The 24,589-nt window shown below is 43.3% G+C and overlaps 1 protein-coding gene across 3 annotated transcripts in view; it reads left to right on the plus strand.

Annotated features, from left to right (window-relative positions):
- The window catches only part of PEX14 (peroxisomal biogenesis factor 14), a 135,623-nt gene that overhangs the window by 4,087 nt on the left and 106,947 nt on the right, over positions 1–24,589 (plus strand). For 2 of the 3 annotated variants that reach the window (XM_014545481.1, XM_005873423.2), the window contains exon 2: positions 17,242–17,289. The exons of the other annotated variant lie outside the window; for it this stretch is intronic. In XM_014545481.1, coding sequence (XP_014400967.1) covers positions 17,242–17,289 — 48 coding nt within the window. The remainder of the gene's footprint in view (positions 1–17,241; positions 17,290–24,589) is intronic. 3 annotated transcript variants of the gene reach the window in all.

Here is a 24,589-nt window from a genome sequence, read left to right on the forward strand (position 1 = left end):
GTTCTGGGTCTCTCTGACCCAGCTGCAGTTTGTTAGGTAATTTTCAGATTGCAAAGGGCCAGGCCTTTCATATGCAAAAGCCTCTGTGCAAGCTTGGGTGGGGTGGGGTCTCAGGGAATCAGCAGGGCGGAGCAAACAGCTATGGCTGATCCTCAGTCCTACCCTAAGAGGCCCCGCATCTCAGTGTCCCGGTAATTGCTGCAGGCTCCTCTGAGAGAAAGCCGCCCTCAACTTCCGAGTTCTGTCCACTGCCAGACAGTCTAGTTTCTCCCCGTATGAGTCTGGGTCCCCAGAAACTTGCCCGGAACTGGAGTTCAGAGCAGTCGGGAGCTTGTGTCTCCCTCCTGATTGAAAAAGACAACCATTTCCTCAGTTGCCAGCCCTTTCCACGTGCGCCTCCGTACCTCTGCACTTTACTTCTGCACCTCCTCTGAGTCTCAGTGTGCTTTTCTCTTTCCTTCTAGTTGTAGAATTTCCACTCAGCCAGCCTTCCTGTGGTTCTGGATGATGTCCGTTTTGTCTTTTAGTTGTATTTTTGAAGTGGTTGTGTGAGGCAGCAATTTCCAGTGTTTACCTATGTCACCATCTTGGTTTCTCCCCTAGTGCCTTATCTATTATTAGCCCTATTATCATGTGTTAGGGTATGATTTTTCATGTTGTCCATTAAAGTTATTTATTTATTCTGAAGTAATTTCCTTGGAATTTAAAGCAACACCCCAAATGCTGGTGTTTACCTTAGCTGTTCTTTGTGACTTTTAGATTTCAATGACATACTTGCTTTTTCATAATGGCATAGTCATTTTAGTCTGTCTCCAAGATAGTCTGTTGGAATTGCATTTATTGCTTCCTTTCCTTGTTCTGTTTTCCCCATGTTACTGTCTGATCTCTGATCAAAGTCCTGTCTAGTCTGTGCATGTCATATGTCATGGCCCATAGGAAGAGGAAATGTTACCCTATTTCTATACTTTCCCACCAGCTTTTCTGTCTTCAGTGGAGAGAGAGGCTAGTTCAATCTGATTGTCTAATGGTTATTGAATATTGAGTATTATTACAGAACATAAATTTCAAATTTGTGGGGCTCACTGGACATAGTAAATTTTGGATTGAGAAAACACAGAAGCAGGGAAAGGAGATGATCCCAAGGAAGACATTATGGAGTGGACTAGCAGGGCCTTATGTCTGACATACTGGTTTGAACCCTAGCACTGTCTAACTACAGGACTTGTCCCTCCACCTCTCTGAGCATCCGTTTTCTCCTCTGTGAAATGAGAGTAATAACAGTTACCCTGGAGGGTTGCTCTGGGTGTCAACTGGAATCACAGATGTAAAGAGCATGTTGTACCCTGGCCGGGTAGCTCAGTTGGGAGCAGCGGTCGCCAACTGATGGTCCGTGGACCACTGGTGGTCCATGAGGTGCGAAAGGTTGGCAACCGCTGGGTTAGAGCATCATCCAGATATGCTAAAGTTAATGATTTTGATCTCTTCGCCAGGCTACATACAATATTCAACCAATGGCCCTAGCTGGTTTGGCTCAACGGATAGAGCATCGGCCTGTGGACTAAAGGGTCCCGGGTTCGATTCTGGTCAAGGGCAAGTACCTTGGTTGAAGGAGGCAACCAATCAGTGTGTTTCTCTCACATTGATGTTTCTCTCTGTCTTTCCCTCTCTCTCCCACTCTTCTAAAAATCAATGGAAAAATATCCTTGGGTGAGGATTAATAAAAATAAAAAATCAACCAATGAATGCATCTGTAACTGGAACAACAAATCAATGTTTCTCTCCCTCCTTTTCCCTTCCTCTCGCTCTCTAAAGTCAATAAATAATAAAAATAAAAAAGCATGTTGTGCATACTGAGTGCCCAATGAGAGTTTTCTTCTCCAAGTCTCTGCACGCAGGTTTGGAAGGCTAAGAACTCTTGAATGATAGCAGTGCAAACAAGAGCTTTTCCCCTTAACTTTAAAAAAAAAATTGATTTTAGAGAAGAAGAGAGAAGGAGAGTGAGATAGAAGCATCAATGATGAGAGAGAATCATTAATCGGCTGCCTCCTGCACGTCCCACACTGGGGATCGAGCCCGCAACCCGGGCATGTGCCCCTGACGAGGAATCAAACTGGCATGAGGGCTCCTTATATATCTTTTTAAAAGGATTTGATAGTAACAGGCATCACAGTATTCATCCTGTAATGCTTCACCTTGTCTTTCATAAGAGTAAAGTTACACAACTACAATATCATCAGCACATAAGAAATTTAGTATTGACAAAATATTAATACAGTCTACATTCAAATTTTCCCAGTTAAAAATATCAGGATCCAATCAAGAAACAGAGATTGTCTTGATTTATTTCTTTAGTCTGCTTTAATGTAGAATGATTCCCTAACCTTTAACATTAAAAAAAAAACTTTTCCTGAAATTTAACAAGAAAACACACAAATTATGTGCCCAGCTTGGTGAATTGTAAGCAGTACTCAGATCAATAAACCAGACATTACTAGGACCTCAGAAATCCTCCTAGGGTCCTTCCCATCACTCTCCAACCCCCCAAGGTTGCCCCTGTTCTGACTTAAAATCCATTGGCTCAGTGGCTGCTTTCACTCATCGTTACATTGATGAGATTATCCATGTTGTGAACAGTGACAGTTCATTTGTACTGCTATCTGTAGTTCTTACATTGTGTGAACATACTTGTCCATTTGTTATTAACCATTCTGCTCTTAATGGTCATGTAGGTTGTTTGCCTTTTGGGTTGTTACTGTTAGTGCTGCTGTGAAAATATGCTACATGCCTTTTGTGAAAATATAGTATACATTTCTGGTGAGTTCATCTGCCTTTTTGTTTTTCATGATACTGACCCTGAGGAGAGTCCGGACCCTTGTTCGGTAGTGTCTGCTATGTGGATTTCTCTGATTTGTTTCTTCACGTTTAGCTCCAGATTCAACATTTTTTGTGAGAATACTGTATAGCTGTCCTTCTCAGTGAGTCACATCCGGAGGCGTGTGCTGCCGGTTTGTCCCATTATTGAGGATATGTCTGATTGCTTGTTAAGGTGATGTCCATCGGATTTCTCCATTGTGAAGATCACTTTTTCCAAACTTTTTCTTTTGCAACTTTGCTAATATTTGTAATACCTTATATTAAATATCTTACTGAGTTACAAAGTTCATGTGGCCAAAAACTTTACTGTGGAATTCAATAGGTATGTTGTAGGTATGTTGTGGTCAGTTTAGTGAGTATTGACAAATATATACATACATCCTATCTAATGAAGAGGGAATATGCAAATTGCCCGTCACACCATAATGGTCAAGATGGCTGTGCCCACAGTGGAGGCCGAGTTCCCATAACGAGTCTTAAGCAATTAAGCAATCAGCAGGGACCTGAGGCTGCATGGTGCTGGGCCAGGGCAGGGGACCTGAGGCTGTGCCCCCCGCCTGGTGGGGCTTGACAAGGGACCTTAGGCCATGCCTCCTGCCCAGCGGAGCTTGATGGGGGAACCTCAGGCCACGCTCCCCATCTCGGTGCCAGGCTGGGGGACCTCAGGTTGTGCCCCCTGCCTGGCAGGGCTTGACGAGGGACCTCAGGCCGTGTCGCCTGCCCGGTGGAGCTTGACCTCAGGCCACCTCCACCACCCCGGCACTGGACCAGGTGACCTGAGGCCGTGCCCCCCAGCCCGATGGGGCTTGATGGGGGACCTCAGGCCATGCCCCCACCCCAGCACCAGGCCAGGGGGCCTGAGGCCAAGTCCCCTTCCCAGGTGCTGGGCTGGGGGACCTCAGGCCATGCCCCCCACCCACAGGGCTTGACGGGGTACCTCAAACCATGTCCCTCGCCCGGAGGAGCTTGACGGGGGACCCCCACCCTGGCTCTGGGCCAGGAGACCTCAGGCCATGTCCCCGCCCAGTGGGTTTTGTTGGGGGACCTCAGGCTGCACCCCTCGCCTGGTGGGGCTTGATGGGGGAACCTCAGGCCACATCCCCCACTCCAGTGAGGGGCCAGAGGACCTGAGGCTGCGCCCCCACCTGGCGGGGCTTGACGGGGGTGGGGCTGGCCGGGTCGGGTCTCGCGCGATTTCTGAGCGCACTTGGCGTGCCCCAGACTCTGACAGGAGGAAGATTTTCATATACATTTTACTAATTTTCTTTCATCTCTGACACTTCTATTATAGAGAAAGGGCAAATAGCAATATTAAAATATTTCCTCTAATAAATTCCCTTTTAATGTGCACGAATTTCGTGTACTGGGTCACTAGTATGTGTGTGTGTGTGTGTGTGTGTGTGTGTGTATATGTATATATATCTGTGTAACCACCACCACAATTAAAACAATTCCAATATTCCTAAATGTTCCCTCATGCTGCTTCCCAGAAATTCCCAGCCTTTGGTCTAAGGAAATCGGAACTGCTTTCTATCACTGTAGTTTATAATGTCTTTCCTAGAATTTCATAAGTGAATTCATAATATATGTATTCTTTTGTTTCATTTCTTTTGCTTAGAGTAATGTTTGTGAAATTTATATTGTTGTGTGTGTCAGTAATTAATTTTTATTAGTGAGCTGTGTTCCACGGTATAGCTGTACCAACATTTGTTGCTCTATTCATCAGTTGATGGGAGTTTGGATTATATTAATTACCTATTGCTGCATAACAGTATTACCACAAACGTAGCAGTTTAAAGCAACCTGTATCTATTGTCTCAGTTTCCATGGGTCAGGATCAGGACACAGTTTAGCTGAGTCTCACAGGCAGCTATCAAGGTGTCCGCCGGGGCTGTAATCTGAGTCTGGATGGGGAAGGATCTGTTTCTAGCTCATGTGGTGTGAACAGAATTCAGTTCCTTATGGACTGCAGACTGAGGTCTTCTCGACATGGCCACTTGCTTCCTCACAGCCAGCAAGGGAGAGAATCTCTTAGCAAATTGGACATTACTGTCATATGCATCGTACCCATGTACATGTAATTACATGCATCCATCGCTTTTGCCAGAAGCAAGTCACAGATACACCCATACTCAAGGGGACAAAACCAACGCATGAATGCCAGGCGGTGGGGATCATCAGAGTCACCTTAGATTAGAGTCTTCCCACGTGACTGTTTCTAGTTTGGGGCTACTATAAATATTCATGTATCAGTGTTTGTGAGGGTATATGTTTTCATTTTTCTTGATAAATATCTATGAGTGCAATTGCTGGGTCATGTAGTTGCATGTTTAGTTTTATAATAAATTGCTTAAGAGTTTGCAAAGTTGTGCTAGTTTTCATTTGCTCCATATTCACAACAATACTTGGTGTTACCCGTCTTTTTTCTTTTAGCCATTCTAGTGCGTGTGTGGTGGTACTGTGGTTGGAGTTTACATTTCTGTGATGACTAATGCTGAGCATCTTTTTCTATGCTTATTGGTAAAGGCTGAGGTCCCTTTTCCCATATGCATAGCAGTTCCATTATCATTTGTTGACAGATTACCCTTTCTGCATTGAATCATCTTGCCACCTTTGTCAAAAATTTAAAAACATTGTGTACACATAGATCAAGTTCTGGACTCTATTTTGTTCCATTTGTCTATACATATATCTGTCCTAATGCAAATTAAATAATCTTGAAATCAGGTCAAGTCTTCTGACTGTATTCATTTTCTGAATTGTTTTAGCTTTAGTCTATTGCATCTGTATATAAATCTTGAAATCAGTTTATCACTTCCTACAAAAAAGCTTGGTGGAATTATGTGGAATCTATAGGTCAATTGGTGGGAGAATTGACATTTTAATATCGGTCGTTAGCATGGTATATATCCCCATTTAGGTTTATTTGATTTTTCCCAATAGTGTTTTTTAGTTTTAAGTGTGTAGGTCATGCATGGTCTCTATTAAATTTCTCAAGAAACATTTCATATTTTTGCAGGTTATTGAATTCATGAATTTTAGATTTCATTTTTTTTGTTCTTCAGTGCTAGTATATAGTAATAAAATTGATTTTGTATGTTGACCTTATTTTTGCAACCTTGTTAAACTCATAATCTAATAGCTTTTTTGTAGATTTCTGCTAAGATGATAGTGCTGTCTGCAAATAAGAACAGCTTTAATTCTTCTTTAAATATGTTTTTATTGATTTCAGAGAGAGGAAAGGAGAAGGAGAGAGAGATAGAGACATCGATGAGAGGGAAACATCAATTGGCTGCCTCCAGCAGCCCGGGCATGTGCCCTGGCCAGGAATGGCACCGGTGACAAACTGTGCATGGAATGATGGTCAACCAACTGAGCCACACCGGCTGGGCAAGACAACTTTAATTCTTGCTTTCCAATTTATATGCCTTTATTTTTCTTATAGTATTGTAAATACAGCCTAGGACTTCTAGTACAAAGTTAAAAGACATAGTGGGAGTAGACAGTCTTACCTTGTTCATCTTGAGGGACATGCATTCAGTCATTCACATTTAAATATGATGTTAGCTTATAGCTGTTTTGTTAGGTGCCCTTTATCAAGTGGAGGAGGTTCGATTTTTAATTTTAATGATCTGAGTGTTGTCAGGTGCTCTTTTTGCTTTCTGTTGAGCTGATCTTATTGTTTTCTTCCTCTATTCTGTTAATATGATGATTTATGTTGATTGGTTTTTCAAATGTTAAACCAATCTTGCATTTGTTGGATAAGTTCCACTTGGTCATAATGTATTATTATCCTTTTTATATATTGATGTGTTTTGTCAATATTTTGTTACGGATTTTTACATTTATGTTTATGAGGAATATTGATTTATAGTTTTATTTCTTTTTTGTTTTAAATTATTTAATTGTGTATTTTAAAGTAGATATAAGGCTATTAAACTTATCTGTTTTGCCTAGTTGGTGTAGCTCAGTGGTTGAGCATCTACCTATGAACCAGAAGGTCACGGTTTGATTCCCAGTTAGGGCCCACGCCCGGGTTGTGGACTCAATCCCCAGTAGGAGGTGTGCTCTCATCATTGATGTTTCTATTTTTCCCTCTCCCTTCCTCTCTTAGAATGAATAAAAATATATTAAAAAAAAAACTTTTCTGTTTTTTTCTAGTGTCAATTTGGTATGTGTCTCAAGGAATTTGTTTATTTTAGTTGTGAAATTTGTTGTTTTAAAGTTTTTTTTATAATATTCCTTTATTATTTTTAATGTATTTATTGATTTTAGAGAGGAAGGGAGAAAGAGAAAGAGAGAGGGAGAGAGAAACATCTATTTGTTGTTCCACTTATTTATGTACTCATTGGTCATTTCTTGTATGTGTTGTGACCAGAGATCGTACCTGAAACCTTGACATATCAGGAAGATGCTCTAACCAACTGAGCTACCCTACCTGGTCAGGGCCTTATTATCTTCTTCTTTTTTTTAAAAAAATATTTCTATTGATTTCAGAGAAGGGGAGGGAGGGAGGGAGGGAGAGAGAGAGGGAGAGAGAGAGAGAGAAAGGAAGGAAGGAAGAGAAACATCAATGTTGAGAGCATGCCCCCTACTGGGGATCGAACCCACAACCTGGGCATGTTCTGTGACAGGAATCGAATCGTAACCTCCTGGTTCATAGGTCGATGCTCAACCACTGAGCCACACCAGTCAGGCTGCCTTATTATCTTTTAAATGTCTGTAGAAATACAGTGGTTTCCCCTTTTTCATTTCTAATCGTGGAAATTAGTGTCTTCAAAAAACCAGCTTTTATTTAATTGATTTTCCTCTAGTTGTAATTTTTATATCTTTTTATTTCCTTTGGATTTCATTTGCTCTTACTTTTTTCTGTCTTCTTTTCTAAAACCAGTGCTTAAAACTGTAAATTTCCCTCTAAGTACTGCTTTAGTTGCATTCCATAATTTAGATATGTTGTATTTTCATGTTCATTTAGTTCAGAATATTTTCTAATTTCCCCTGATTTATACTTTGACCCATAGATTATTTAGAAGTCTGTTGTTTAATTTCCAAATATCTGGGACTTTTCCAATTTTTTTTTTTTCCTGTTACTGCTTTCTAGTTTAGTTCCGTTGTGGTCAAAAAACATACTGTGTATGTTTTCAAATCTTTTAAATTTGAGATTTGTTTTGTGGTCTGTCTTGGTGAATTTTTCTTATGAACTTGAAAATAATGTATAGCTCTGGCCGGTGTGGCTCCATGGTTAGAGCCTTGGCCCGCCCACTGAAGGGTCTTGGGTTTGATTCCCAGTCAAGGGCACATATCTAGGTTGCAGGTTCAATACCTGGCCCTGGTCGAGGTCAGTGCGGGAGGCAACCAATTGATGTGTCTCTCTCATCAATGTTTCTCTCTCCTCCCCCTTCCACTCTCTCTAAAAATCAATGGAAAAAATATCCTCGGGTGAGAGTTAACAAAACAAAACAAAACAAATAAAATAAAATATAAAGTATATTCTGCTGTTAGAGTGTTCTACAAATGTCGGGCTGTGTTGGTTGATAGTGTTATTTAGGCCTTCTGTATCTTTACTGACTTCTGGTTAAGGAAAGAGGAGTATTAATGTCTCCAACTGTAATTGTGGATTTGTCTATTCTTTGTAATTATGTCTGATTTACTTCATATATTTTGAAACTGTTATTGTGTGCATACTTATTCAGGATTACTATGTCATCTTGATTGACTCCTTTATTTTTGAAATTTCCCTGTTTATCGTTGGTAATATCTATTATTTTGAAGTTGACTGAGATTAATATTGCCACTACAGCTTTCTGATGATTAGTGTTTGCATGGTATGTCATTTTCCATTCTTTGGCTTTTTACCTATATGTGTCTTTTTCTTTAAAGTGTTTTTTTTCACAGATAGCATACAGCGAGGGCTTGCTCTCCCCCAGGCTCCCTTGCTCAGCCTGACAACTCTGCCTTTTAATTGGAGTGTTTTATTTATGGTTGGATTTAAGTCTACCATCTTGCAATTTTTTAAAATCTGTTTTTTTTGTTTTGTTTTTGTTTTCTTCTTTTGGGTTGAATTGTTTTTTTTAAAAAAAAATATTTCTTTATTGATTTCAGAGAGGAAGGGAGGAGAGATAGATAGAAACATCAATGGTGAGAGAGGATCGTTGATCGGCTGTCTCCTGCATGCCCCCTACTGGGGATTGAGCCCGCAACCCAGGCATGTGCCCTTGGCCGGAATCGAACCCGGGACCCTTCAGTCCGCAGGCTGACGCTCTAGCCACTGAGCCAAGCCGGCCAGGGCTGGATTGAATTGTTTTTAAGGATTTCATTTTATATCTGCTATTGGCTTACCGCTACTTTTTAGGTTGCTTTTTGTTTACTAGTGATTGCTCTAAGGCAGTGGTTCTCAACCTTCCTAATGCTGCGACCCTTTAATACAGTTCCTCATGTTGTGGTCACCCCCAACCATAAAATTATTATTCGTTGCTACTTCATAACTGTAATTTTGCTACTGTTATGAATCGTCATGTAAATATCTGATATGCAGGATGTATTTTCATTGTTACAAATTGAACATAATTAAAGCATAGTGATTAATCACAAAAACAATATGTAATTATATATGTGTTTTCTGATGGTCTTAGGCAACCCCTGTGAAAGGGTCGTTCGACCCCCAAAGGGTTCGCGACCCACAGGTTGAGAACCGCTGCTCTAAGGTTTATAATATGTTACTTGAAGTTATTAGACTACTTTCAAATGATAGTTTACTAATTAACATATAATGTAAGAACCTAAAAACAGTATGCTTCTAGTTTTCCTCTCATCCACTATACTATGCATCATTGATCTTACTTTCACATGTCATAAATCCCACAGTACATTTTAAATTATCTTTTAAAAATAAAAAAAATGTTTAAAATATCTTATATTTACCAACATATTTATAATTTCTGGCATTGTTCTTTTGTGTAGACCAAGTTTTTATTTGGTATTTTCCTTCTGCTTTAAGAATTTCTTTGAACATTTCCTGAGGTCCAAGTATACTATTGACAAATTCTTCTAGCTTTTTATTTTTTAAAACTATATTTTTATTGATTTCAGAGAGAAGAAAGGAGAGGGAGAGAGACATAGAAACATCAATGATGAGAGAGAATCATTGATTGGCTGCCTCCTACTCACCCTCTATTAGGGATTGAGCCCAAAATCCAGGCATGTGCCCTGACCAGGAATTGAACCGTAAAGTGGATGCTCAACCACTGAGCCACACCAGCTAGGCCTTCCAGCTCTTTATTTTCTTTCTGAAAATGTTTTAATTTAGTATTCACTTTTGAAAGACATTGTCACTGGATATAGAATTCTAGGTTGACATTTTTTTTTTTACCTGTGGGCATTTTAATAATACTATTCTATTTTAGTTTTGGCTTGCATAGTTTCTGATCAGAAGTATAAAATCATCCTTAATGTTGACTAATATTTGTAGGTAATATTTCTCTTTTTTTTCTGGTTATTTATAAGATTTTCCCTTTTTTCATAGATTTTTAGCAATCTATAATAATAAAAGTCTAATATGCAAATCGACTGAACTGCCGAACAGCGGAACGACCGTCCGGACAACCTTCCGAAACCGGGGCTGCGATGACCTACTCTTGCACAAATTTCATGCATCGGGCCTCTAGTTTCATGATAATGTGCTTTAGTGTGGTTTTGTTTGCTCTCCTGGGACTTTGTTGAGCTTCTTGGATCTCTGAGTTTTAGTTTTCATCAAATTTGGAAAATTTTCAGTCATTATTTCTCAAAAAAGTTTTTTTAGTCTTTTTTCACTGTCTGTTTTTGCTGCCATGTCTTCAAGTGTACTTACCTTTTCTTCTGCAGTGTCTAATCTCATTCCATTCAGTGAAATTTTTACTTAGGATATTATATTTTTCATCTCTATATCTTCTACTTTTTTTTCAGGTTTGAAAACTTTATTAGCATATTAAAAATTTGAGCATTCCAATTAGTTCACATAATGTGAACAGAAAGAAAATGGCACGCTGATTAAACTGCATTTTATAGCCTGCAGGACACCTTGGACCAACTTTTTTTCTACTCTAGATTTCACTGTTGTCCCACCCAGATTGTTTTTTCACCAACAGGCAATATCAAGTCCTATTTTTACGCTTTTAAGGGTAGATCTAGGGTTGCTTTTATGCTGGGGTCCAACCCCAGCAGGTCCAGGGGTCCCCAAAGGCGTGGACGAAGTCGGCGAAGAAGGAATGACACGGAGACAGCCTTCAGTTGATCAGCAGCCTAGTCAGGACCTCTAGCCAGGATCTCCAGCCAAGTTCTGGTCGGGATCTCCAGCAACGTTCTGGTTAGGATCTGATCAGGATCTGATGTTTATTGTCTTGTTACATCTGTATTTATACCAGTCGATTTTAATCCTGTCAATTTCTATTGCAAAGGTTAGGGTGTTTCTTATCTCTATTCCAGGGAGTAAAGATTATGTAGCTTAAGCGTGATTGTTTGTAGTTAAAGTGATTAACTACCCACCTGGCACTTAGTTAAGGGGTTTTATCCCCTCCCTAACTTCAGGGGAAAATCCCCACCTGGGAAAACAACCTTTCCCGGAGAGGTGACCTTGGTTAAAACACATAGTGCTAAGGGGAGCAAACACATTAAGAACAGTATGCCATATACGCCAGGTCCCTTGAAACATATGCTGTGCAGATGTTTCTTTCCTGCAGCAACTGTGTCAAGCAGCAAGGATGGACCGGCTTCCGGCACTTTTACCCCAGGGATAATCTGACTCCCCTGCCCAGATGTGGCCCTGGCCCTTCCCAGTTTCTACTGAGTGAGCAGTGAGGACTCTCCACTGTGGTGCTTGGGATTTGTGACCCTGTGAGGGTTCTGGGCGCTGTTCAGCTCGCAGCTTCTTCAGCACTCTGTTTAACCTTGTGGAGCTTCATTCTGGGCACGCACACATTTTAATATTCAGCAAAGACTTAAGGGAACCTCTAAGCAGATTTCTGGAGCTGTCTTTCTGCATAGTTCTCTCCTCTCTGGAACTCTATCCTGTGACTTTCAGCTGCGTTGGCCTCCCTGAACCCCAACCTTTATTTCCTCAACTCAGCGAGACTGCCGTGGTCTGCTGGGGACACCCCCTGCCACCCCCAGCTCTCCTTGGCCTGCAATGTGCAGCCAGGGTGATCTTAGGGCTCATATTATTTGTTTCTGTCCTGTCAGGAATCATAGTCCTGTACTGCCTGCTGTCCAGTGTCTACAAACAGTGGTGCCGTTTATTTTATTTAGTTTTCTGGTTTACAGTAAGAAGGAAAACCTGGTCTCTATTACTCCATCAGAGACAGCAGTCTGTTGGTTGATTTTGAGTGGAGCAGTGACACTGCCTCTTACTTCATTTCATCCTGAGTGTCAGGTGCTAGTATTATTCCCGTTATTCCCCTAGAGGGGGAAACTGAGGCTCAGAGAGATTGAACACTATGCCCACTGTCACTCAGTTATTAATACTAGAGTTTATGCACTTGCCGCTGTACCAGTGCCTCTCAAAAAAAAAGTTTGTTGAATTGAATCTTATTCTTCCCATCAAAGACCTATAGGCCAGACTGGCTTAGGATGTACCAGAGTTACACAGTCACTGGCAGGTGTCAGTGAGTACACCTAGACTTTAGACCGGGATGTCCTTTCAGTGTCCAAACCTGAGCTGTGTGTGCGGTTCATCTTTGCTGTGCAGCAAGGTCAGCACATGGGCTCACCTGGCCGGGAAGGTCAGTGCCTGGGCAGCAGGAGTGAGAGCATTTTCATCTCGATTAAACTGAAAGCCTTTCTGCCACTGTGGACTTTTTTGTTTGTCTTTTTTTAAAAAAAAATAAATAAATATATATTGATTTCAGAGAGGAAGGGAGAGGGAGAGAGAGAGAGAAACATCAATATGAGAGAGGATCATTGATTGGCTGCCTCCTGCACCCCCTACAATCTGGGCATGTGCGCTGACCAGGAATTGAACTGTGATCTGGTTCATAGGTAAATGCTCAACCACTGAGCCACGCCAGCCAGGCTGTCTGTCTGTTTTTGCTCTTCTTCCTTTCTGCTCTTGCAGTCTGGCCCCGAAGGATCCTGACTGTGGATTGCCTAGAGCAGTGGTCGGCAAACTCATTAGTCAACAGAGCCAAATATCAACAGTACAACGATTGAAATTTTTTTTGAGAGCCAAATTTTTTAAACTTAAACTATATAGGTAGGTACATTGTTATTAACTTAATTAGGGTACTCCTAAGGCTTAGGAAGAGCCACACTCAAGGGGCCAAAGAGCCGCGTGTGGCTCTCGAGCCGCAGTTTGCCGACCACTGGCCTAGAGCCTACTTCTTACACCTTGGCAATAGACCGCAGCTGTGATTTTTGAACCTTACTATCATTAGGCCACCCTGTCAAGGTTTCTAGGAACCAGTTGGGATTTAATTTGTAGGGATTTGTCTCAAGCCAGAAAGTAGACTTGACCACTTAAACGGGGTTGATGTGTAGGCGTAGGCGTTTGAGAAGTGTTGGGCTTTCATGAAAGCTGGACTGGTGAGATTAGTGAGCTTGGGAATTCCACTCTGACAAGCACTTGCCTGCTCAGACCTTTGCCTCCTTTGACACAGCACGTAGGACTGCATGCTGAAGATGGGGTCTGTCCCCCCCGCATAAGGAAGCAGTGGTCAGGATTCTCTAAGGGGGCCTGTTGGTGGTTTGGATGAACAGTTCTTCATTGCATGCCTTGCAGGATATTTAGCCTCCCAGGCGCCTGCCCTCTAAATGGGGACTCCCTGGTCATTGTGACAACCAGAAACACCTGCACACATTTTCAAGTGCCCCTTGCGGGTTGAGAAGCATCAGGCCACAGCACTGCATTGAGAATAGGCCAGGTGTGTGTGAGGTCGGAGGTGAAGTGTTCCAGGGAAAGACAAGGCACTGCCAGTCCTCTGCTTGTCTCACGTGGGATTATGTATACAGAGTGGTTCCTTTGTTTTAACTTTTTAGGTGAAAATATTTAAGCACGTGTGTATTGAGGACCAGTGTTATTCTAAGTGCTGAAGACCAGCCTTCAATAAAGTACAGTGCCTGTCTTCAAGGAGCTTAAAATCCAGTGGGGAGAGAGAATCAACTAGCTCCCCAGCGAAGAATTTCAGGTGGTGGTACCGGTATGGAGAGTAGTAGGGCTGTTTTGGTCATCCAGAGACACTTTTCTAAAGGGCTCTGAGACAGGAAATGGGGGATGGACCATCTTAGACTGCAGACATGCTAGAGAACGATCTAGAATATAATCCGTATTGGGCAATTTCCAGATTGGCAAGAAGCTCTGTATTCACTGATAAGGTCAGACTGACCTCAGGCAGCACTGTGAGTTCGTTTGGGGAAACGCTTGCTCCTCTCTTAGTAGCCCTGAGATTGCTTTTGGAGGTCTGGCTTTGGTGTGCCGGGATGCTAGGCTTGAGGAAGCCAAACCTTGAGGAATTTGGAGAGTGTTGCTGTTTGAAGTTCCTTGGTGGGGACATGTACACATATATGTGCTTCTTGTACCCTTTGAATATCCTGGGAAGAATATATAAGGAACTAGCAGCAGTGGTGGGTCGCCTAATGAAGAAGGGACTGAGTGTTGGGATGAGAGGAAAGCTTCCTTTAAAATTTTTTAATGTGTAAAGTTTTTTAAAAAGCAGAATATATTTTCATGGCTCAAAATTTAAAAAGGTACAAAAGGTATGTGATGAAAGAGACTTGGTAATGTATAGTGCTTCAGGTTTTCCTTCTGGCAAATACTAGTTGTTCAAGAGATAAACTAATTTAAGGGAAGTACCTTGGTGATCTCTCAGGAAGAAAGTTTTGGGTTAAGTCAGAGTGAGGCCTCCTAAATACTAAGCTGTTTGCATTGGATTGTTTCATCAAGTCAAAAAACCTACATTATTATTGATGGGGCAGCATTAAAGTCGGTGCTAATAAAATGTGGTCTAAACAAAACTTGATTATTTTGATTAGTTAGAAAGGTTCAGGCCCCTTTATTATCAGTTACTAACTGAGTCATCGTGGGTGAGTTCTTTAACATCCCTTGCCTCAGTTTTCTCATCAGCAATAATTTTATAAATTTATTGTGAGAATTAAGTGAAGGACGAGCTAAATAAATGTTAGCACTTAGTATTTACCAAATGGAGTGAAGGCAGCTTCAGGAAGATAATCAACTTTACTATTTAGTCCATTCAGTTGAGTTAGAACCATTGCTGTCTTCTTCATTGCTCATCATTCATTCTACAAATGTCTATGGAATGCCTGGCGTGCACCTGATACTGTCCCAGGCCCTAGGGATACAGTGCAGAGCGGACACAGTTCTGGAGTTTATAATGTGGTGGGGGACAGTAGGCTGTTAGTCTATAACAGAGATTTGAGCCGTCATGGGTGTCAGAGAGGGAAGGTTTCCCTGGGGAAGTGACAAGTTAAATTGTCAGAGGGAAAGGAAGGAATAGCATGTGCAAAGGCCCATTTGACAGGGGAGGCAAAGGCCAGTGTGTCTGTTGTGGGCAGAGCTGGGGGATGCGGTGCCACGCAGACTGAGATGTAGTCAGAGTAGATGCAAGGCCTTGCAGGCCATGCTGAAAAGTTTTTTCTGTATTAGACTTGTTTACTGGGGTGGGCGGGTGGATTCGGGGTGAGATGATTGGATTATCGCTTGGAAAGATAGTCTCTTTGCAGTGTGGAGAATGAATGGGAAGAGAGCCAGCATGGGTGTGGGTGAGCTGATTAGAAGGCCTTTGCAGCGGCTCAGGCAGATTTTGGAAGCATGGACCATGGTGCTGGCACTGGATAGGAGAGAAGTGAATGGACTGAGTCCGTGGATATTTAGGAAGGAATATTGGCAGGGCTTGATAATGAGTTAGCTCTGGCGAGTCAGGGAGAAGGAGCTGTCAAGGATGGCCTAGTGTTCACATATTTTGGTGGAAGGTTGTCCCATCACTCAGATAGGGAACACTGGAAAAGGACATGTGTAGCCGAGGGAGGAGATTATGAATCTGCTATGGATTTAAGTCCAAGAGGAGGTAGGGAGGCAGTCGGATGTAGAACTCAGAGGCATCTGGGCTCGAGATCTAAATGCAGGAGCTTATTGATGCCTGAGCCTTGGGCGGGAGGAAGGAAGGGAGGGGAAGCATGCTTACCTGCCCTGAGACTTGCTACCTGGCTTCATGCTGGCTGGCCTTGTCCTGGGACAAGAGGAGCACTTGAGACAGGACTTTGGATGAGGATGGAGTCTGTCTTCCAGCAGAGCCCTTCCCAGTGTGCATGTGCCAGCTGTGTGGTGGCATCTGGGCGTAAGGACATCGTAAGGGACCCTCTGTGGACTGCACTCTTCCCTTCCCTACCTCCTATTCTTTTTTCCTAGGAGCCTGCCACTTGCCATCTGGAACTGGCTGGGGGAGTGTGGAGGCTGGAGGCTGGCTCCTAAGACCCACACATTAGCTGCAGTTGTCTGGATTTTATCTGTAGATAATTGGAAATTGGCTTGAACATCAGTACAGTAAACCAGTCATAACTCTTGCAAACTGCTTGTTTTATGCTTTTGGAGGTTTGTAAATTTCCTCCGAGCCTGTCTGTCTCTGTCTCTGTCTCTATCTCTCTCTTTCTCTAAATTTGGTAAGATCAGTCAAGGGTTGAAGGCAGATGTGAGGGTGAGGGAGAGGGAGAGATCCAGAGGAGAAGGAAACAGAACAGATTAGAGCCAGGCAAGTGGGCCATGATGCTGCCTGCCTGCCAGTTGGTCTGTTTATCTGTCAGCCTGTCACTAGCTTATTGTGAAAAAAGAGTTTAAGCCTGGCTTTCTTTTCTGCTGTGGATCGCTGTCCTCGGAGACTAGTGTAGGAACCAGGGTAGATCTCGCTTTCCTGGTTCCAGATAGATGCCCAGAGAAAATCCTGGGTGTGGGCAACTGGGGCCCCCTTGTGGCTGGATCCGTTTCTCCACTTTTGCTCTGCCTTTCCTGGTCAACTCCTTAGTTGGGAGGAGGCAAAAAGGTTTTGCTTTCACTTAACACCTTCCTGCTGGACTTTGCTATTTCCATGGATTTGGTGATGGTCCTCAGCCCCTGCTGCCCAGCTGCTGGTCTTGGGTCCTCCTAAGCCAAGCCCAGCCTTCTCGAGGTGCTGGCACTGAACCCAGACAGCCTCTTCGTGTTCGCTGGAACTTCAGACTCTTCGGGCCACTGCTTACAGATAGCCCACCCAGCACACTCTACAGTGTGAAAAAACGGAGGGAAATATGAGAAAGGGGTTTGTGTGTGTTGCTTGCGAGTAGAATGTCTTTGGTTTTGATGTCCATTGGGTGGCACTGTGATCTTATTTTTGTTTCTGTTTTTCTTTGCAGCCAAGCTCTAGTCCAGGAAGTGAAAATGTGATGCCTCGAGAGCCACTGGTAAGAATCCAGGATACATATGTATCATTTTCTAATAGTGAAAATACAATGTGAGTTTCAAGAAACCCTATGGTCTTACAGTTTTACATCAGTAGTGTCCCTTTAAAAGTAGATGTTGTGTGGAGACTAACCCCATCAGTGACCTCTGACTTCTGACTTCCTGGCATCAGGAATTAGTAAGATCTCTTTAGTAAAGCCTCGTCTTCTTTTTATTTAATTTAATCTTTATTTATTGATTTGAGAGAGAGAGAAAGAGAGAGAGAGAGATTTGTTGTTCCACTTATTTATGCGTTCTTCCACTTATTTATGCATTCATTGGCTGATTTTTGTATGTGTCCTGACGATCAAACCCACAACCTTGGCATTTCGGGATGATGCTCTAATCAACTGAGCTACCTGGTCAGGGCAAAGCCTGATCTTTTCTGGAACTGAAAGCATCCACCCCAGTTGGTGATGCACCACTTGGCTTATTGCTGATCAATAGTAATTAGTGGGGCGCCTGAAACCTTTGGGGGCTGAGTTGGAGTGAGGCTGCTGGGCTTAACCAAGTTGCTGCTTGATTGTATAGAATAGCCGTTCTTTTTTCTTTTTTTTAATATCACTCGAGGATATTTTTCCATTTATTTTTAGAGAGAGTAGGAGAGGGAGAAACAGAGAGAAATGTCAATGTGAGAGAAACACATCGATTGGTTGCCTCCTGCATGCGCCCCAACCAGGGCTCAGGCTGGGGAGGAGCCTGCAGCTGAGGTACGTGTTCTTGACCAGAATTGAACCCAGGACCCTTTGGTCCGCAGTCCGACACTCTATCCACGGAGCCAAACTGGCTAGGGCTGGAATAGCTGTTCTTTGTCCCTAAGGGTGAGGGCACCTCAGGTGGCCTTTGAAGAACAGGTAAGGGAGGGAACTCCATTTTGCCTGGTTAGTAGTTAGGTTTATGATATTTGTTTCCTGCTTATATTATTGTCAGGGAAGAGGCCTACTAGGTACCGAAGGTAATTTTCTTGACAAAGTGCTTTTGCTCGGGGGTCTGAGCCAGAGTGCCTGCCCGCCTGCCCCATTTTTATCCTACTTTGCATTTCAGGACGGTTGCCGGTCCTGTTGGTGGGGTAGAGAGACCTGTTCTGTACAAACCAGACATGTTTTATGGAGGGGCCAGCTTTAGGTTGAACTTTTCAGAGCTTTTTCTCTCTTTGAATGTTGACAACAAGTTGAGGGATGAACTGCCCAGCTTTTGTTTCTGCGGGGCCTGCTGTTTCGCCTGTTTTTCTTCCTTCTCCTTCTGGCAGTAGCGTGAGGAGGTAAGGAGAGGGCCTTAGCGTTGTGAGCAAGTCTGAATCCTAGCCTGTTCTAAGGCTTTCCAGGACAGAGGGGAGAAAGACCAGGGCGATACAAGCCCTGCCTGGACTGTTTCAGGACAGTGCTACTGCCATCATGTCACCTGTTGTTACCAAAAATGGCTCATTTTCACCTGTCCCCGCAATGGCTTCATTTCACTCTTTTGGGATCCCCTGAGTTCTTCCTTGAGGTCACGGTGGTGTGAAAGCCAGTCTCTTAGGTAGACCTTGAGTATTTCCCACGGGGCCTGCCACACTGCCCCTCGGGCTAAAGTTATAGTTGGTTTTGGAGTGATGTCCAAATTGAACATGACAGTCCTTTTCAATCCTTTATTCCTCAGTCTCTTTAAATTTTGACCTCCTAATTTAACTATTGATCACCAGGAGAGCGGCCGGTCCATTCTGGGGGGTCATGGTTGGACAAACTCTGGGTGGTCCTTTCTAGCAGGGAGCCCCAAGCAGTTGGCAGCCTCACTGATTTCAGGGTTGTGGAGCCCTGCAGCCCCTTTGCTCTGCTAATGTTTCTGTTCATGCTCTTTTCCTGCTGCACTGTGCATCTGCTTGTTGGTTGGTTGTATTTTTATTTCTTTCTTTTCTGGGAGGCCCTGAGCAGTCTTCAAACCCTAGTAGCCTGTGATTGTCCAGAGTTCAGACTCATTCTCTCCAGGCCAACTCTACAATTACCTTATATTTAATTAATATTTTTTCCCCTCTTTACGTACTTGCTGCATAATTGCTCAGAGGAAAGAAAACACATAGCAGCAATTTATATATATATAAAAAAAACAATAATTAAAAAAAAAACCCGAAATAAACTCCCATCTCATTTGGGCTGATCCTATGAGTTGGGTAATTAGAGCCCTATTAAAAGGTAGACCCCTCTTTTTTTATTAAATTTTTTATATTAAACTCCCACAGTCTCTCAGTCATGGCCTTATTGCTTTTGGCCAACCATTTGCAGCAGCCTGATTAAATGAGGGCACCAGCCGAGTTGTATGGTCTTGTGTGAACTACTTCTGCCTCTTGGGAGTGGCAGTGGGAGGGTGCCAGGCAGAGGAGCCCGCCAGGGGCTAGCGAGAGCTCGTGTGGCAGGTTGTGGGTACAGGACAAGCTGCTCTGAAGCGGGTGCTGAGTCACAGGTGCTGGAGAAGGGACGGACGGTAGCCCAACCACAGAAAGCCCGATAGCACAGGAATTCTGGCTGGGGGTGTTACCCATTCCCTGGATGCTCAGGAGGAATAGACAATTGAAGAATAAAACTAAGCCTCTTCTTAAGTAATTTATATATTTTATCTGGGGGAGGAAAGGCATTTGTATACATGAAACAATTAGCAAAAAACACAGGGCTGTATATAATTTAACGAACAGTATAAAATCGTGTATAATTGGTGCAGAATTGCCTGGCATGGAGTCTGAGAGAGCCCTCATTATTCAGAGGAGGAGTTGCAGAGGAAGCGGGGTGGAGGGTGATGGGTACTCAGGGTGGGTTTTGTGGAGCTGGAAGCCAGGTCTGGAGGAATGGGATAGTTCAGTGCTGAGGGAACACCCTGCTATGCTATTTTTGTTTTTGTTTTTAGCTGAGTGCAAAATTCCTTAATGGGAGCTGCCTGTTCTCTACAGTAAAAAGGGCTAAGCACAGGATGCTAAAGGCAAATACTGGTGTTCTTTGTCTCCAGAACTGGATGATCACTTTGGAATAACTTCCCCCTTATGAAAAACTAGAGGCCCGGTGCACGGATTCGTGCACTGGTGGGGTCCCTCAGCCTGGTTTGTGCCATCTCACAATCCGGGACCCCTCGGGGGCATGTTGCGGGCCGAAACCGGCAGTCCGACATCCCCCAAGGGATGTAGTAGTGCTCGAAGCAGCAGGTTGCTGGGGCGCTCCCGCTCATCCTGGCCCCACTGTGCCTGAGGCTGGCGCCACTGCCGCCACAGCGGTGCTCACCAGTCGTGAGCACAGCATCTGGCGCCCGTTGGTTAGCTGAGCAGCGCTTCCACTGTGGGAGTGCACTGACCACCAGGGGGCAGCTCCTGCATTAAGCGTCTGCCCCCAAGTGGTCAGTGCGCATCATAGCAACTGGTCGATCGGTTGTTCGGTCGACTGGTCGCTTAGGCTTTAAATATATAGACGGGGGGTTCCGACAGAAGAGGCTCTATTTACAGCAGGTGGATGTATTTGGGCTTCTGCATGATTGTTTGCTTTATTGCTAGGGAAGGAGGGCCTGATTTTATTTCCGTCCTCTCTGGACAATACAAACAGGCTTGTGATTTTGTGCTGAGAAGTATGGTCTTGTAGTTTCTAAATGATATATTTGTGTTTATGTCCGTCCCCTTGTCTTGATTCTATGCAAGCAGTGACACTTCATGCTACCTTCTCTTGCCCCTTAAATTCTCCTCCCCCCAAAAAACGAACCCAGCAACCCTGACTGTATTAGTGGGATATAATGTCAGAAAGTTCTCAGTGCTAGAGATTGGTGAACAGACCAGTTTGACAAATTCTGAGAACTCCCAGTTGAAATTCTAATTGTTAATGACAAAACTCTTTGTATTAGTTAAAACAGCTGATTAATTTTTCTTCTTCATTGTTTCTTTATTGAGCTTTTCCTCCAAGGGCAAAGAATTTTGACAGCCCCTCCAGCTTCTCTCAGACTTGTTCAAAGCCTTCTGTAAATTTCCTGTAGACCTGAGTTTTCTCGTCACCTTGTGGACACATGCTCAGGCTCACTCAAAGGCTCTAGGTCAGTGGTTCTCAACCTTCCTAATGCTGCGACCCTTTAATACAGTTCCTCATGTTGTGGTGACCCCCAACCATAAAATTATTTTCGTTGCTACTTCATAACTGTAATGTTGCTACTGTTATGAATCGTAATGTAAATATCTGATATGCAGGATGTATTTTCATTGTTACAAATTGAACATAATGAAAGCATAGTGATGAATCACAAAAACAATATGTAATTATATATGTGTTTTCCAATGGTCTTAGGCGACCCCTGTGAAAGGGTCGTTTGACCCCCAAAGGGGTTGCGACCCACAGGTTGAGAACCATTGCTCTAGGTGGATTCACTCTGGCAGGATGAAGTCCTGCCTTGCTGATGGGTCTTTAAGGATGGTTAAAGCCTGGCCAGTGTGCCTCAGTGGTTGAGCATCGACCTATGAACCCGGAGGTCACGGTTCGATTCCCAGTCAGGGCACATGCCCGGGTTGCGGGCTCCATCCCCAGTGGGGGATGTGCAGGAGGCAGCCTATCCATGATTCCTTCTCATCATGAATGTTTCTATCTCCCTTCCTCTCTGAAATAAAAAAAAGAAAGAAAGAAAGAAAAGAATGGGTGGACATTGTTGGCATGGAGTAACTCAGTTCCTATCTTGCTTGGATACAGAAACTGGGGTTAAGTAACCTTCCGAGAGTCCTTTTAGTCATATGATTTAGGTTATTTGAAGTAAGCAGTAAATAAGTTTCGTTTACGTGTCTACTTGTTTCAACGCAACAAATTTCTCAATATTCAGCAACACTATTGCTCATCTACTTTATATGCTTATGGGTTTTGGCTAAACTAGAATTTCAGCTTTTTGCTCATTGACATCAAGTTCTTTCTAATGGATGAGTCTTCTGCCGTGTTCTCTTCCTCTAACAGTAAAGTATAGGGTTTGTTGTTGTTTTGTTTCTGTCCTTTCCCTGTATCCACCCACCTTTCCCTGTATCCACCCACCAAAAGAATGCTAAGCTTACATGAATGTATTTTTATAAATGATGATGGTGATTTCTACTTTATCACTTTCCCTAGGACCAATATTTTTTGGTATGCTGGATTATTATTTTTTAAAAAAAATTGTATTTTTATTTCAGAGAGGAAAGGAGAGAGAGAGAGAGAGAGAGAGAGAGAGAGAGAGAGAGAGAAAGGTCAATGATGAGAGAGAATCATTGATTGGCTGCCTCCTGCACGCCCCCTACTGGGGATTGAGCCCGCAAACCAGCCATGTGCCCTTGACCGGAATCGAACCCGGGACCCTTCAGTCCACAGGCCAACACTCTATCCACTGAGCCAGACCGGCTAGGGCAGTATGCTGGATTCTTAAAAGTAAGGACACTCGACACTTGCAGACCCAGGCTGTGTGCCGGCAGTTTTGTCCTCTAAGTAGAGGTGTCCTGAGTCCTCAGGTTTCTCCTTGAGGCTAAGATGGAACCTCGCCCACCTGGATTCTACAACGTGTATTTGATCTCAGGTCTTCTGGGGGAGCTCATCCACCTTACACCTGGACACCTAGGGATTTTCTCTTTACTTCTACGTCAGTTAACCAGAGGCCGGTAATCAAAAGGCCCTTCATATCTCGATGAATTTAGGGAGCTAGGCTGTGAGCCTCTGTTTGAGAATGCCTGTGGCTAGTCTTCTAGAGACCTTTCATGTAGTTCTGCAGGCACCTCCCTGTATCTGTATCTTTTGTGGTTAGAGTATTTTGGTGAACTTGCTGGTGGGCTCACTGTGGCGAGGCGGGTTTTCCCCCACCAAGACATTTCTGAAGGATGACATTCATATGCTCAGTGCACTTCTTTGTGTGTACACTCATGTGCACTATGGATGTGTGTATGTTTGCATATGTAGAACATGTAACACACACCTTTTAACAAAATTCAGAGCACTTGGCGGGGAAATAAAGTTGATTTTAATATTGTATTCATGAAAGTGTTTTATAAGCATAGGGGCAATGAAACTAGCCATTTAGAGATTTCAGAAACTTGTCATTTTTCCTCCCCAGGAGAAAGAAATAAATAGATATAGCAAATGTACAGTGTTAAGCATTATTATTTTAAAAATATATAGTGGTTGATTTCTACGGGCTTGTTGAATAACAGAGTTAGGTTTGCTCATGTAAGCTGTAATTTCCACCTCTGTTTCTCACTCGGACATCAGGATGTAGGTGACTGGGCATGACATTATAGGGGTAATCCTAAATCTGCTATTTATTTAATTACTTATTTATTTCTTGACTCAAGAATATGTGGTTTTTTTGTTTTTTTTTTAGAAAGAGTAAGGGAGCTAGAGAAACATCGAAGTAAGAGAGACTCATTCATCCATTGCCTCTCCTATGCTTCCCAGTGGGTTTCGAACCCGCAGTCTAGGTATCTGCCCTGTCCAGGAATTGAACCTGCAACCTTTTGGTGTACAGGATGATGCTCCAACCAACTGAGCCACCCAGCCAGGGCTACTTATTTATATTTAAGAAGTGAGTTATCTGTCGATTTGGGTACTTACACTGTTACTAGCAACACAGGCTGGGGAGGACCCCTCATAACTGCTGCTGAGAAATTTGGGACCAAAAATTAGTGTAAACAGCTGGGGGTGGGCCTCCTGGTATAGCTCTGTGCTGGGGACGATGTCGTGTGCCCAGACCCCACGTACTGGGCCTGCAGCCTGGGCACCTTCCAAATAGGAAAAACTTGGCCGTGCCTCCTCCTCCGTTCCCCTCTCAACAGTGCAAAACCTCTAGTGAAGCAAACACTCCTCTTGTAACACGGACACCCTTGTGGGAGGGTGCCTGAGGGTCCCGCCTGCACTCCATCGCGGGGAGGAAAATGGCTTAGAACTAAATGCTGAAGAGGATGAACTGGAGAAAATTCTCATTCTGTCTCTGGGTGGCTTCTCTGTGATCTCTGGGCCACTTACTGATTTTGAAATGACTGCCTCTTCCTACCCGTCCTTTCTATTATGGACTGGGAGGGTTTAGTCCATAGACCAGGCGGCTGCCTTTCAAGTTCTTTCCTCTTTCAGGTAAATGAAGAGGTTGCTTTTTCAGTTGTAAGGTATCCTTTTACAAATAATTATTAGATGAATCGAAACTCTTAGGAGTAATAATTAGAGGAGTGGAATTTGAAATACTTTTTCAGCTTTGTTTATCCTTTGGGTTCCTGGCTTTCCTGGTAACACTTTACATTTGCTATAGTTCCTGTAATCAGAGGCCTGGCTG

This window comes from Myotis brandtii, unplaced genomic scaffold (assembly GCF_000412655.1).
Source record: "Myotis brandtii unplaced genomic scaffold, ASM41265v1 scaffold410, whole genome shotgun sequence".
Classification (NCBI taxonomy): Eukaryota; Metazoa; Chordata; class Mammalia; order Chiroptera; family Vespertilionidae; genus Myotis; species Myotis brandtii.